The sequence below is a fragment of the Calypte anna genome, chromosome 3 (genome assembly GCF_003957555.1).
Source record: "Calypte anna isolate BGI_N300 chromosome 3, bCalAnn1_v1.p, whole genome shotgun sequence".
In the NCBI taxonomy this organism is placed as follows: Eukaryota; Metazoa; Chordata; class Aves; order Apodiformes; family Trochilidae; genus Calypte; species Calypte anna.
The window spans coordinates 40,121,323-40,134,753 of NC_044246.1; the positions used below are offsets into that span (position 1 = coordinate 40,121,323).

Sequence of the window (13,431 nt, forward strand, 5' to 3'; positions counted from 1 at the left end):
TTCCATTGAGGTCAGTAGGATAAACTGGGTTATAGCAGCTGGGAATTGGGACTATAATATATAGGGTGGCAGAGATGGAGCAGAGTGTGTGTCTGAGGAGAGGAGCCAGTGGATCAAAGCCCCATCCAGCCTGGATTTCCTGGATTTCCAGAGACATGGCATTCACAGCTTCTCTGGGCAACCTGTTCCAGTGTCTCACCACAATCACAGGCAAGAATTTCTTCCTAATATCTAATCTAAATCTACTCTCTTTCAGTTTAAAACCATTGTCATCACCCAGCACGCCCAAGTCTTTCTTCTCAGGGCTGCTCTCAATCTATCCTCCACCCAGCCTGATTTTGTGTTTGGGATTGCCTGACCCACGTGAAAGACCTTGCACTTGACACGGTCGAACTTCATGAGGTTGGCCCCATCTCTCAAGGCTGTCAAGGTGCCCATGGATGGCATCCATTCCCTCCAGTGTGAGGACCACACCGCATGGCTCGGTGTCAGCCAGCAAATTTGCTGAGAGTGCACTCAAGCCCACCCACCACCCACGTTGCCAGCAAAGGTGTGATATAGCGCCAGTCCCAGTGCCACCGCCTGAGGATAACCACTTGGACACGGAGCCACGTTGCCCTTCTAGGATGCTAAAATCCATCTGCTGCTACATCAACACTCATCGCTCACGCAGCAGCATTTTTTAGCTGGTTTTCCACCCATGAAAAGCCCAGAAGAAGCTAGGGGTGCCCAGCTTAGCCACGGGAAGGTCCTTCATGCACAGGAAGAAAAGCAAACACCCCGAAACTCCAACCACCTCCTCAAGGGCACCGGAGGTGACGCCTCTCCACCAACACCCGCGCCCGCTGGGGGAGGCGGCTGATTTGCTCCACCCCGTTCTCAGCCAAGGGCAAGGAGCGGAGTCAGAGCTGAGCGGAGGCGGGACAAAGGCCGGGAGCGGGGCTGGGAGCCGGACCGGGAGCCGGGCTGGGATCGGGACCTGGGGCGGGGCGGCCGCTTCCCTGCCCAGCGCCGGCTCAGTGAGGGCCGAGCTGCAGGGGCCCAGCGCCACGCTCCGCTCCCATTGGCTGCCGGGCCGCAAGGGCGCCCTGGCCGCCCTAGCAACCGCGCTGCCATTGGCTGACAGCGGGACGGGGGCGGGGCGGAGGGGGCGGTGGCGGCCGCCGCTCGGTAGGTGCGGGCCGGGCCGGGCCGAGCCGGGTTCGGGGCCGGGCGCGGAGCAAGCACCGGAGGGGAATGTGGGGGGGTCGGGGAGCAGCCGTGGTGCTGCCGGGGACGCTCGGGGGACGCGGCGGGGGCGGGATTGAGAGGGAGGCGAGCGGTTTTGGCGTGAGGAGCCCGTCCCCGTTATTTGTGGCGCGTTGTAGCCGTTCGGGGCATCTTCAGGGCGCGGTGCCTCCTCCGCTTTGTTGTCTTTATTTTTGGGGAGTTTTTTGGTTTTTGTTAATCTGCCATTTTTTCAGCCGCGAAAAGGGTTTTTTTCGGGCGGAGAGCATGCAAGAAAAGAGGCAAAAAGGTATCAAAACTCAGGTCCTGCGGGCCCGAAAGGCAGGAGCGGTGTGTTTTTTCCCCAAAAAAAGGATTAAAAAAAACCCCTTCCCAGCAAAACCAGAGCTGGTGAGAAATGGAAACTTTATCGGCGTCAGCTGATCTCGTTGGTCCACCCTCCAAGTGATACCCAGGGGCGTCAGGATGGCCCTGGCTGGGACAGAGCTCCTCTTGTCCGGGGTGGTTTGTGCAGTTCTTTGGCAGGCTGCTGCCTCTTCACCAGATAAAAAAGTTCAGGGATCCCATTCCCAAGAGCTCCCCATGGACCTACCCCTCTTGAAATGGATGAAACAGCCACTGTCTTCATCTGTTATCTAAAATAAATTCAGCCACCGGTACTGTGCCTGTGTCGACCCATTGCTGGGGAGACAATGGAGGGCTTGAGTGTAGCTGAGATTTCTGGCCACTTTTGCGTATTTTTAAGGCCAGTGGAAAGTCTCTGCTGTGCCTAAAGCTGTGATCGTACATCTCTCTTCAGAGCCGTGTCAGTCCTGCCCAAGGATTTGGGCTGGTTTCTTCCTGTCTTGAAGTTTAATCTTGATGCAACCCCACCAGCATCAGCCTGACTTCTGAATTTTTGCATTTTTGCTGGAAAATGGTGAGAAGTTTTATTTTCTAGATGTTCTTGTAGCTGGGGTTTGCTCTTTGTGGCATTAGCATTTTCAGTCTGTTTTTAAATACGGAATTTTGCCTGATTGTTCTGTGATTGGGTTGTACATGACTTCCCCATCTAGTGGGATCCAAGTATGGTGGGATGTCCAGCTCCTTCCAAATTAATTGAAATTAGGTGCCCAAATGAAAGGCTTTTGAAAATGGAGCACAACCTCTGGCATCCCTTTGAATATCCTTATAGATTCTGAAATAAGCAGATTTACTCTCACTGATGTGTACTGGCAGGTTTCCTGGTTTTTCTTTAGCTGCCAAGTAGCTTCTGGAGATTTAATGAACCTACGAACTAGTATTTGCTCTTTTTAAAAAGACTGATGGCATCACAGAAATGTGTATCACTGCATGCTGCATCCATAAGGTCAACAGATAATCTTGAAAGCTCAGAATAGTTGACAGACTTCACCCCTGTTCTCCTGCATAAAGCTGCCAAAATAACAGATAATTTGTGATCTGTATTTTTTTTTTAATGTTGTCGTACGTATGCTTTTAAGATTTAAGGTCAAGCTGATATGTTTGGGGTTTTTTTTTTTCTGTGCTGACACATGATTCGAGTCACTAAATCTGATGGAGATAATGATGTTCAACATTACTTTGAATTTAACATGACATCTTAAAAGTGAAGAGGCATTGAGGCTGATGATTAATTACTGCATGTTCATTTTAACACTTTAAAGTCTACTTCGGTGCTTTGTTGAGTGTTTTCCTTCTTTTATATATTTTTCAAAATCACTACCCAACACAATGATTGCTGAGGCATTTGTGTCCTAAGATGTGGGTGTCCAGCACCCTCCTTTCTGCTAAGCTCTATATGTACTGGATCATTTTTCGACATCCAGCGCTGTGGGATACATGGAAGGTGGGGTGAGATGCTCATTGTGGTAACTTGTGATGTTCTCTGTTGAATCACCTGCAGCCAACACTGTCAGCTTGAAGTAGGCTGTATGTCTGAGAAATGGATTGTGGAACTTAATACAGGGTACTTAATGATTTGTCACCCAGGCAGCTTTTTGCTCATTAGGTTTTGGTTGGAAGAGGAAGAATCCAGCCAGTAAGCATCAATTCTCCTTGTGGCCAAGGCCCTGGCTTTCAAAGCCAGTGGACAAATATATCTCAGGGGATTTTGCTGGCCTTTTTAATCACCTCTAAGTTGGATTTCACCTTTTGGAATTTGGTTTGGTAACACTTGCTTGTGTAACTGTCTAAACAAAAAAAAATGAGAGGGACTGAATGGGTGGCAGCTGGCAGGTACCAGGGAGCTGCTTCCTGGGGCTCAAAGGCCACTGGCCTTCAAAATCTTTATGATGGATACATAAAGAATCCATACACATGATGTGTGTGAAACACACATGGGTTCCTGAGTGATTTGGGACACTTCCCACTAGCATCAGAAATCTACCTTGAGTTAAACAAGATACATATGTGTATGTTTCTTTTAATATATTGTTTTATCGTATGTAGGGAATTTAGCAGAGGTAGGTTTATTAATCACATTCATTGCAATTACCACGCCTTTTTGTTTGGATATGCAGCCTTTTTAAGGGGGAAGAAAGAGCACAGTACCATTGACTTCAGGATAACAGGGTTGTGTTTGGGTAGCAACTTAAGAAACCAAATGGGTGAGTCCAGGTGGCAGGCAGGGGACATGACTTGTGTGGAGAGCTGGGAAAGCCCAGCTTGTACTTTCCCTCTTAGCTGCTGTGCTGAGTACATGTATGCATGTGTGTATATATATATATATCTGCTCAGCATTTGCAGGGGCTGCTGGGTCTCAGGGTGGAGGTAGGCAGCTGCAGTGTCTGCCACGAGTTGTGCCTGGGATTCGGTCTCCCCTGGAGACCCGGCGCGTTGTGCCGCCGCCTCTTTGTTCCTGCATGGGCTCTGCCCGTGGGAAAGCCCTGTCGGGTGGATCATAAAACCAGATCATGACAAAAGAGCTGACGGACAGAGGGTGTGAGTATCCACTTGTTTCCCACTTCCAAGCATTGTTGGGGAACTCTTTCTTTCCTGTTTTTTTTTGTTTTGTTTTGTTTTTTTTAGTTTGCTACTGTTGCTGCTCCCTTGGCTGGCCTCTCCATGGCTAACGTAGTGCTAGCTGGGTGTGTACCAGCAAAAGCATTCTGGTGGTGTTTTTTCCTAAGTTTCAGGCTGGAAGAGGCTTTGGTATTGCCAAGGCTCTGGAGATGCCCATCAGTGACTGAGCAGTGCAGAGCCTGTGAGTGGGGATTTTGGCAGCCCTGGATTCCATGCCCTGCGGAGAGCCCACAGGGTGTCATTTGAGTGGAGAGTATTTTTGAGTCCTGCTAGCCTGGCAGACACAAGCAGAGGCGCTTGGCTCTGGCTGCTGTTTGCAAAACAAGATCTCCTGTGTGCTGTATTTGGTCTTCTTGACTTGGCCCATTGATTGTCCTGCTGCAATGTCCAGCACAGGCAGCGAGAGGGTAGTGGTGGAGCATCCATGTGTGGGCACCTGGGGCTGCAGCTTCGAGAATAACATCTCATGTTCGAAGGATTTGCAGCAAGATGCAGTAGGCTTGGTCACACAGTACACTTGATAATGTGTAATCAGTTGAGCAAGTATTTCTACTAATTAATTTCACTAAGACTTTAATTTCATTAATTGAGGTGGAAGCTGCAGAGCTGAGCACCAAGTTTGATTCTTACAAACTCCTACTTCCTTACCTAGATTTTTATATATACTTCTCACTTCTGGGTGACTTCCGTCTCAAGGTTATGAGTTTCTCTCTTAAAAAAACTTGACTTTCCACCCGAATGGCCTTCAGGGCTCAGCCATGCTCATAGGTGCTTTACGTCCTAGTTTAGGGTGTCTTGTTTTGGGCCCAGTAACATCATGGTATATTAATTCAGGAGACAGTTGCAATGTGCCAGCAAGGTATAAAGCACAGGTTTGTTCTTGGTGCTGCCAGAGCTTTAATTAGATTTTCCCTGTGTGTCATGTCCTCAAAACCAGAAAAAGCTGCTGAGACACGATGGTTTGCTCTGTCTCACTTGATGCGTCGAGATGCAACTTAATGATTTTTTTTTTCCAGTACCTGAAGGGACTAATGGAAAGCTGGAGAGGGAGTTTTTACGAGGGCACATAATGATAAGACAAGGAGTAAAGTTTTTAAGCCAGAAGAAGGTAGATTTATCTTAGATGTTAGGAAGAAACTCTTCACTGTGAGCATGATGAAACACTGGCACAAGTTGCCCAGAGAAGGAGTGGGTGCCCCATCTCTGGAAGAGTTCAAGGCTAGGTTGGATGAGGCTGTGAGCAACCCAGCTCACAGCTGGGAGGTGTTGGAGAGTTTGGAAATAGGTGGTCTTTTAAGATCCCTTCCAATCCAAACTGTTCTAGGATTCTACGGTACTATGATTTTTGGGGTGTGACCTAGAAAACGCTTAAGCTCCTTGTTATTTAGACATACCCAGTTTCTTTACCTGGCATGGAGATGAGGTGGGATGGCGAGTTGCCATTGCCATGTGTTGTGTATTTCAGACAGCCCGAGGCTTGGCATCCTCTTGCGAAAGAAGTTCTGTTCCAATGGCCTTGGATGTGGGAAAAACACTTCCTGAAGCCTCACTGAGCAAGAAGGATGAGGGTGATGGCAGGTGGGACTGTGCAGAGGTGGAGATGGACTTCCCAGAGCTAGTGGGCAGCCTGCGCCAGTGTTTAGGGGTAGAGGAAGCCAAGCCCTGCCTGCAAGGAACAGAGAGTGCGGCAATGAGTGGACACAGTCGCTTGGCCTCAGATGTTACCCAGGGAGGCTCGAGCTGTCACCAAGAAGTGTCTTCAGCATCCACATCCAGATTTCCTGGAGCAAGAGCAAGCCTCTCAGAGACAGAGACTTTAATTTATAGAGCCCACGATGGTGGTGATGTGCCTCGTCATGTTAGCCACCGGTTCCTCTCCTCAGAAGAGCAGCAGGTGAGAGGGTTGTACATACAGGTGATGCTTCATCACTGAGAGCTCCTAGGTGAGGTGGGGACTTGTTTGTCTGGGCTGCCCTAGCAAGGGCTTTTCATCTCCTCCAGCCAGACAGAGCTTGCCCACCCCAGCCCTGGGCTAAGGTGTGTGGTGGGGAAGGGCTTGGGCTACAACACCTGAGCCATTGCCTCCATTCCTGTATTACTGCTGTGGAGCTGCAGAGTCACTTGGGATGGGACTTCTTGAATAAGTGCCTCTTGCTGACAATGGCTCCTGCAATTTCCCAAGCCTTTGGGATGTCTTTCTTTAAAAATAAGCCCCACTCCAGGTCCAGGCAGCTGTGTGCCATCCTGCAGGTGGAACAAAGTCTCCCCTTCCTGCCTCTTCTCGGGGCAGGTCCAGGGCTGGACTTTTATCTCCATGTCCTGGCAGAAAGGAGCCTTTTGTGTAGATGTTGTGCTTCATATTGTGTGTGTGTGTCTCTCTCTCCCTTTTTCCCCATCCTCCAGCAGGTGAAGGCATCAGGCTGTTGGGAGCCAATGTCCATCCCTCCCAGCCAGCGCAGCTCTGCAGAGGAGACCATCCTTGATGGCAGCTGCCACGATGCCCGTCCCGGCCGGCGGAGACGAAGTCTAGGAGCTCAATCCTCATTTTCCTCCACCTCGGAGCTCCTGCGGCCCCAAACCCCCTTCAGCCTCGAGAGCACCCTGCAGAGCCGCTCCGTATCGAGCTTCTCCGCTCCCTCTTCAGAAGACAATGGCCTCTCCGAAGAGCTATCCCAAAGTTTACCAGCCAGCACGGATGTGCCTTTTTCTGCAGCTTCTGCTACCCGGGACATCTGCTGTCGGCGAGGTTCAGCAGAAGCCAGGATGCTGCGGGCACACAAGCCCTTCAGTCCTCTGCTGGATGACCGTCCCACTGGGGAGCGCATCCGGGAGATGTCATCCTACCAAGCTGATTACTGGGCGTGTGCCATTCCAGATTCCTTACCCCCGTCTCCAGACCGTTACTCACCCCACTGGAACCCAAATAAAGAGTACGAAGACTTGCTGGATTATGCTTATCCCCTGAAGCCAAGATACAAGCTGAGAAAGATGCCAGAGCCTTTCTTCCACGACTCAGGAATAGGTTTGGACAGCTTTTCTGTTTCCCCCGAGGGCACTTTGAGGTCTGCCAGCATCTATGGCCATAGTGGGCAGGCTCGGGAAAGCGGAAGAAATGGCCGTCGGAGGCTCGTGGCCTCAGCAGAGAGGTTCTCCACTGTGGGGCCTGGAAAAAGAAGCAGCTCAGGGGCTGGCTCATACTATGAATCTTCACCTATGGCAACGGCATCCTTTGCAAAGAGTGCTTCCTCTCATCTTTATGGAGGTTTGGCTAAGGATGTAATGACAGAGTCAGCGGGGCTGAGTTCCTCTGGCCACCCTGCTGCAGATGGGAGAAGCTGGGGTACCAGAGGGAGCCCCTTCCCAAACTACAAAGGGCAGATGAAAAGCACAAATAGGTTTTTACCTACAACACAAGTGCTGCCCCTGAGGAGAGAGTGGGAGGGTGATGAAGAATTTCTCTCCCTGCCTCCCAGACTGCGGGAGCTGGAGAGGCTGGCTCAGTTTTTGTCCAATCTTTCCTTAACTGTAAGGACGCCCGGGCAGGACCACCGTAACCTTCCACGTCACAGTGACAGCAGACAGCCCCTTCCATCCAAGCTGGCTCCTTTCAGAGAAGCGGGTGTCAGGGACGAAAGAGGGAACATTGAGGATTATGCTGGGCAGTGGCATCCCTGCAGCTCTCGAAAGCTCAGCTGGGAAAACACTGAATCGTGTGACCAGATCCACAGGGATCCTCTGCCAGGGCTCCATTTACTGACCAGGCTCAGGGACACACTGGATGGAATGTACCTCAATGAACCACGGGTCAAGGGGCGGACGAAGAAGAACCAGCAGAGCCAGTCCCTTGCCCAGTGTGTAAAGGTAGGCTGAGATGAGAAATCAAGTTTATTATGGGAAGATCTTGCATCAATTATGCCTATATTTATGGCACCATTAAGGCTTCCCCTTCTGCATGATGTATGGTGCCTGGCAGCTGGGGTAATTAATGCAGGGGGGCTCACCAGAGCAGATAATTTCTTCTGATGGAGCTTTCCTGGATCTCAGCACTAAGGGACTGGGCATAGTGGAAATGTGGTTCTCAGCTTCCCCCAGACAGCCCATCCTGCAGCACCATGGCACCCAGAGAGTCAAGAAAGCTGCGCTTGGGGCTGGATCAGGGCGAAATCTGGCATTTTGCTGCCCACCCCCTCACTCTGGCTCTGTCATGCAACCTGGCCAGCCTTGCCCTTCCGCCTGGCCTCACTCATGGTCCCCACACTGGGTCCTACTTCAGGGTATAATAAGGCCTGGAAGAACTGGAAGGGTTTCTCTGAAGGGTTTCCTCAATTTTATGAATGTTATTTTTTTCTGGTGACTGCCTTGTGGCCATCCTGTCACTGGTGCTATTCTCCCTGGCTAGCATGAATTGCTCGCCACCTTCCCCTTCATCTTCCTCCCCACCTCAGCCCTAGACCAAATTTGGAAGCACTGCTGGGCTGTTTGCAAGAGTAATGTCATTATCATGCACAGCTTCAAACACCAGTGCAATTTATTCCCCCTTTTGCATGAGAATAGCTGTCAGTTTAAAAGGGTCAGCATTTGGGTGTGTCTTGTTGCCCCAAATCACAGTGAGAAGCTTTATGTATTAAAACCCCAACTTCTTAGGAGCAGGAGCAGGGCTGCGGTCTGGTTTTGGTGAGAGCAGAGGCTCCTAGGTTTTGTTCAGCATCTTACAGAAATAATCCCTTACGGAGACACTTTAAAAATAAATGAAAGCACTTAATTGAACGAGACAAACCCTTGGGGAAAAGCAACTGCAAATTAACTGCACTGATGCTCTGGTGAGGACAAGGGTGTCTCTTCAGCTGGGAGGTGGTGTAGGCAAACTCCTTCCTTCACAGCCCCAGTGTCACTGGCTTTGGACAGCCCTCTGTAGCAGCCATTTCATGGTGACCCACAATTCTAGCCACACGGTGGTTTTGGGGTCTGTTTAGGGACTTCAGTGGGTTTTTGCTTTTTTTTTTTTTTTTTTTCTGTTGACCTTTGGTTTCCCAAGCTTCAGGATGTTTTTGTGTGGCCTGGAGTGCAGGAGAGGAGCAGGGACAGGCACTGACCCAAACACAGCTGGCTCACCTATTTCTGTCCCTGCTGTGTCTTTGCTGCAGGAATAGCTCAGTAACCCCTTTTTTTATGCTTCGTTAAGTAGATGTTTTGCTGCCAGCTGGAAGAGCTAATTCATTGGCTGTACAACGTTGCAGACATCACTGACAACTGGATCCCAGCCTCGCTGGACACTGAGAGCATGAAGAAATCACTGCACCGCTGCTTGGTAGGTACCACCGCTGGCTTTTCTTCTCCCTCTTCAGTCCTACAGGCAGACAGCAGCAGCACGAAGCAGGACACCTCTGGCATGGTCCAGGTGGGTGATTCAGGGTGCACTGGGTGTGCAAAGCCAAATTTGGGAGCACTGGGAACGTGCTCGGAGAAACTGCTCCCCTGACAACCTGCTGCAGATGTATCTTGTCTTAAAAAAATAAACTTCTAAGCAGCACACTGCTTCTCCTTGCCTTCCCAGGAGTTCAAGAAAGATGTGGCTGACCACCGGTGCCTGACAGAGAGCGTGTTGGAGAGGGGAGAAGCTCTGCTTGACTGCATGGCATCAAATTCACCAGGTGAGGAGGAACATTTTAGCAGGTCCTGGACACAGCTGTGACGCTGGTCATAGCATCAGACCCCATAATCCCTGGCCCCAGGTGTAGGAGCGGTAGTCAGAGTTTGCCATTTGGTAGCTGTGTGGAAATGAAAAGGGTTTTACATCTCCATTGCTGATCAAAGACTTGGAGGTGAGGTGATTTGGAGGCTGGAAGCAAATTATCTCAAGTACTTTCAACTGCACCATGCCTTGGCCCTTGCCTTGGTTCATGCAAGGCAAAGGATGGATGTTTTTCTGCCTCTTAAGGGTCTCTTCTCAGATTTTTATCTTAAATGCAGCATGGTCGGCTTTTGCTGGGCTGCAGAATGCTGTTGGCCTGCAGCTGGGATGAGATGCATTTCTCCTGCACAGGAGGAGGCCATTTTCACTCCCTGCTTACACTTGGTGCATCACGGGGCAGGTGTTAGCAGCCCAGTCTGGGTAGAGACAGCCTCACCTGGCTGGTGGCATGACACAGCTGGGGCAGTCACCCCACTGACTTGGTGCATCCTGCACAAGGGATTTCTGAGCAGCTGTCACCAAAGGGACTTCAGTAGTGGAGTGCTGCATTATGGTTGAGCTTTCTTACACAGTCCCAAAGGTTTCCTTTGGGAGCTGCTGTTTCTGTATCTTCATGCTTAACCTGGAGCCTCCTAGGTAGCTTCCTATCCCCTCCAAACTCTGCATCACAACTTGGATGGCATTAAGAACAGATTATGGATTTCTAGCACACTTCCTTCCTTCCTTCCAAAGTCTGTCCGTGCATGTGGAGCTCACTCTCCCTGCTCTTGAAGACATTGAATTGTCGCATTGCTACACCTCCATCATATGTTTGGTTTTCCAGCTCTGAAAGACACGCTGGGTTTGATCGCGAAACAGTCAGAAGAGCTGGAGACCCACGCGGAGCACTTGTATAAGACTGTTCTAGCTGCTGTGGGTCCCCTGCAGGGAGAGGACAGGATGGAAGATGAGGGTCTGTAGCAGACAGCTGCTCAGTGGTGGTAAGCAGGACTCAAACCAGCCTTCCTGCGGTGGGGAGGGAAGCGTGGGAAGGTGGAACGCTTAAATTAGCAAACAGTATGTATCAGGTTTTATTATTAATTCTTTTAATGTGCTGTTTGAAAATCCTAAACGGAGGAGAAAGGGAGGGTGATCTCAAAATGGAAGCCTCTTTGTCTTTAAATGTGTGTCAGGGGAAGAGCAGTGTGATGAAACCCAAGATGAGGGCGCTGGCAGCTCCTTGGAGGGAGTAGGGAGGCTGCAGGCAGGTCACTGTCAGTCAGGGCAGAGGGGATGTCAGCAGTCAGGCACAGGCAGCTGCTGCCAAAATCATTTGGGCAGCAGTGGGGAGACAAGGAAGGGGTATATTTTTGGCTCTTTATCATCTCGGTTTGCTTGGCCTATAATGGTGGGGAAGGGGAGCAAGTGAATTCAGGTGTAAAATAGGAACTAGAAAACTTGTGTGCCTGTTTCTTGACCATTTTCCTGCAATTGAAGCTGCAGAGACAAACATGGCGGGAGGTGTTTGAGAGTGGGGACACAGCAGCATAAATGGGGGTCAGCTGTGTGCTGCCACAGCCCTCACCCATCATGCTGTGATGGGAGCCACTGTAAAACTGTGTCTTTACAAAACCATTATGGGTGTTAACAGGGTGCTGGGTCCAGAGATGCTGTAAGGCTCTTACAGGCTTCTGAGCACCAAGAGGTAGGAATTTAGGAACTGCAGGATAACCCTGGCTTCCCCCTCACCACCCTTCTAACCTCATCAACTCACATTGTTGACGTCCCCACAGCCCACACTACAGCACACCTTAAAATTTGGAGCTGCAAAGGGAAAACATTAGAGGCCAGTAACAGTAGGAGAGGTTTGGGGGTTTTTTTGTTGGTTTGTTTTGTTGTTTGTTTTTTTTTTCACTGCTACATATACATAATTATATCCTATAGACTATCAAGGTTATGTTGAGGTGATTTAAATACAGCACAGGGGCTTGGTTTGTTTGTTGGCTTGCAGCCAAAGCACAATACCAAACTTAAATCTATTTTATTTCAGGTGCTGCTGCCTCTACGAGACCTGAGATTTGTTAACCATTATCAGGAGGGATGGAAAAAAACCAAAACCCAATACAGTGCACTGGAAAACACCTCTACTACTTCTTGCAGATGCCAAATGCATCTGATCACTGTGTTTGGAGTTAGCCAACCCAGGCTGACTTCAGTGTGTTGGGTTTTATACCATGGCTTGAGAAAGCAGGTACCTGGCTGCTGGGATATTTGGTTAATAGTGCTGATTACATTGAGGAGGCTTGTGAGTGAGCAGTATACAGCTGGCCTTTTTTGGGGGAGGTATTTTTTTAATGTAGCTTTCCTTTTTTTATTGAAATGGTCTGTTCCATGTTAGCAAAACTTCAGGAACATGCTGTTTGTTTTTTGGGTTTGTTTTTTTTTTTTAAACTAAGTAATCTTTAGTGTGCTGTGCAACTCACTTCTAAGTAAAACCGTGTGATTTTAATAGCTGTGTTCTGTTTTGTTTATGCTCTTCAAAAATAGGTGCTAGAAGCCAAGAAATAGCAGCTCCTCCTGGTTCTTGCGAGCAAACTGACCTCTTTGTTTATGAGCACCATTCCCTGCTGAAGCAGAGCCTGGTTAATTTTCAGTTTTCTTATGCATAAGCACAAAGAGCCAATTTGCTCTGTGATGCACAATAAAATCATAAGCAGGTGAGCACACTCGGGGAAGAAGCAGTTTTTTATATAAACTGCTGTTACTTGTTATTTGTAGTGGTTGTTAGTGCTGTGCTGGTTTTCCTGGGTGAGGAGTTGTGCCTTTCCCTTCTTAAAGCTTGTACAGCTCATCACTGTTCACAAAACACCCATAAAGGGTTTTCAGACCCTTCCTGCAACAGAGAAGGGCATCTCTGAAACAGTGTAAGAAAGCAAGTGGCCATAAAATTACAGCCAGCTACAGAATGTTGGTACTTAGCTTTAATTAACCTTTAAACTAAATGATGCTCATTATGTTCTTGTGCAGAATACATCATTTCCTCCCATTCTTGGGAACAGAACAAAGTGGTGTGTCTGTCCTGTGCAAGTTAGAAGGTGAAAGAACAGTGAAACTGCAGCAGTTATGAATAGCACCAGGTTTTATGGTTTGTTTTTTTTTTATATACTCTCCCACCTTCCACCTAATTATTGAGGGAGGTAGAAAATTGTACCTTAAATGGCTTTTTTTTCTTGCCAAGTTGTAGGTGACAATTCAACAACAAAAAAGGAACCCACAAATGATTACAGTGAAAGTGATCTCACCAGCTTTACTGACACCAGGTCCTATACCTATGGACATTCAGGGTGACACTTAAACAAAGCCAGTGACAGGGCAGGATGGGAGTCATGTGTGACAAAAGGCTACAGCTGTCTGTCTGCTACCACTTCCAAGGCTTGAGCCTGAGCCATTATGTCAAAGGTATTTACTGCTTCAGCTCACAGATAAGAAGCTATAGTGCCCTAGTCCAGGAT

The 13,431-nt window shown here is 49.0% G+C and overlaps 1 protein-coding gene across 3 annotated transcripts; it reads left to right on the forward strand.

Moving 5' to 3' along the window:
* Positions 1-1,147: 1,147 nt before the first annotated feature.
* CEP68 (centrosomal protein 68) lies at positions 1,148-12,428 on the forward strand. Of its 3 annotated transcripts, XM_030448677.1 has the most exons (8): positions 1,490-1,516; positions 2,027-2,146; positions 5,714-6,142; positions 6,652-8,109; positions 9,434-9,556; positions 9,803-9,899; positions 10,764-10,920; positions 11,970-12,428. In XM_030448677.1, exons 2-7 carry the CDS (start codon positions 2,144-2,146, stop codon positions 10,898-10,900), a joined length of 2,247 nt encoding a protein of 748 aa, XP_030304537.1. In that variant the 5' UTR covers positions 1,490-1,516; positions 2,027-2,143; the 3' UTR covers positions 10,901-10,920; positions 11,970-12,428. The 3 variants fall into 3 exon arrangements, with proteins under 3 accessions (XP_030304540.1, XP_030304537.1, XP_030304538.1); XM_030448680.1 differs by lacking the exons at positions 1,490-1,516; positions 2,027-2,146 and adding an exon at positions 1,148-1,170; XM_030448678.1 differs by lacking the exon at positions 1,490-1,516 and having other exon boundaries at positions 1,704-2,146.
* The last annotated feature ends 1,003 nt before the right edge of the window (positions 12,429-13,431 follow it).

Coding starts and splice junctions, on each gene's coding strand:
- CEP68 (XM_030448677.1), top strand. Junction 6,143..6,651: donor TCTCCTCAGAAGAGCAGCAG/GTGAGAGGGTTG, acceptor CCCATCCTCCAG/CAGGTGAAGGCATCAGGCTG. Junction 8,110..9,433: donor CCCTTGCCCAGTGTGTAAAG/GTAGGCTGAGAT, acceptor TTCGTTAAGTAG/ATGTTTTGCTGCCAGCTGGA.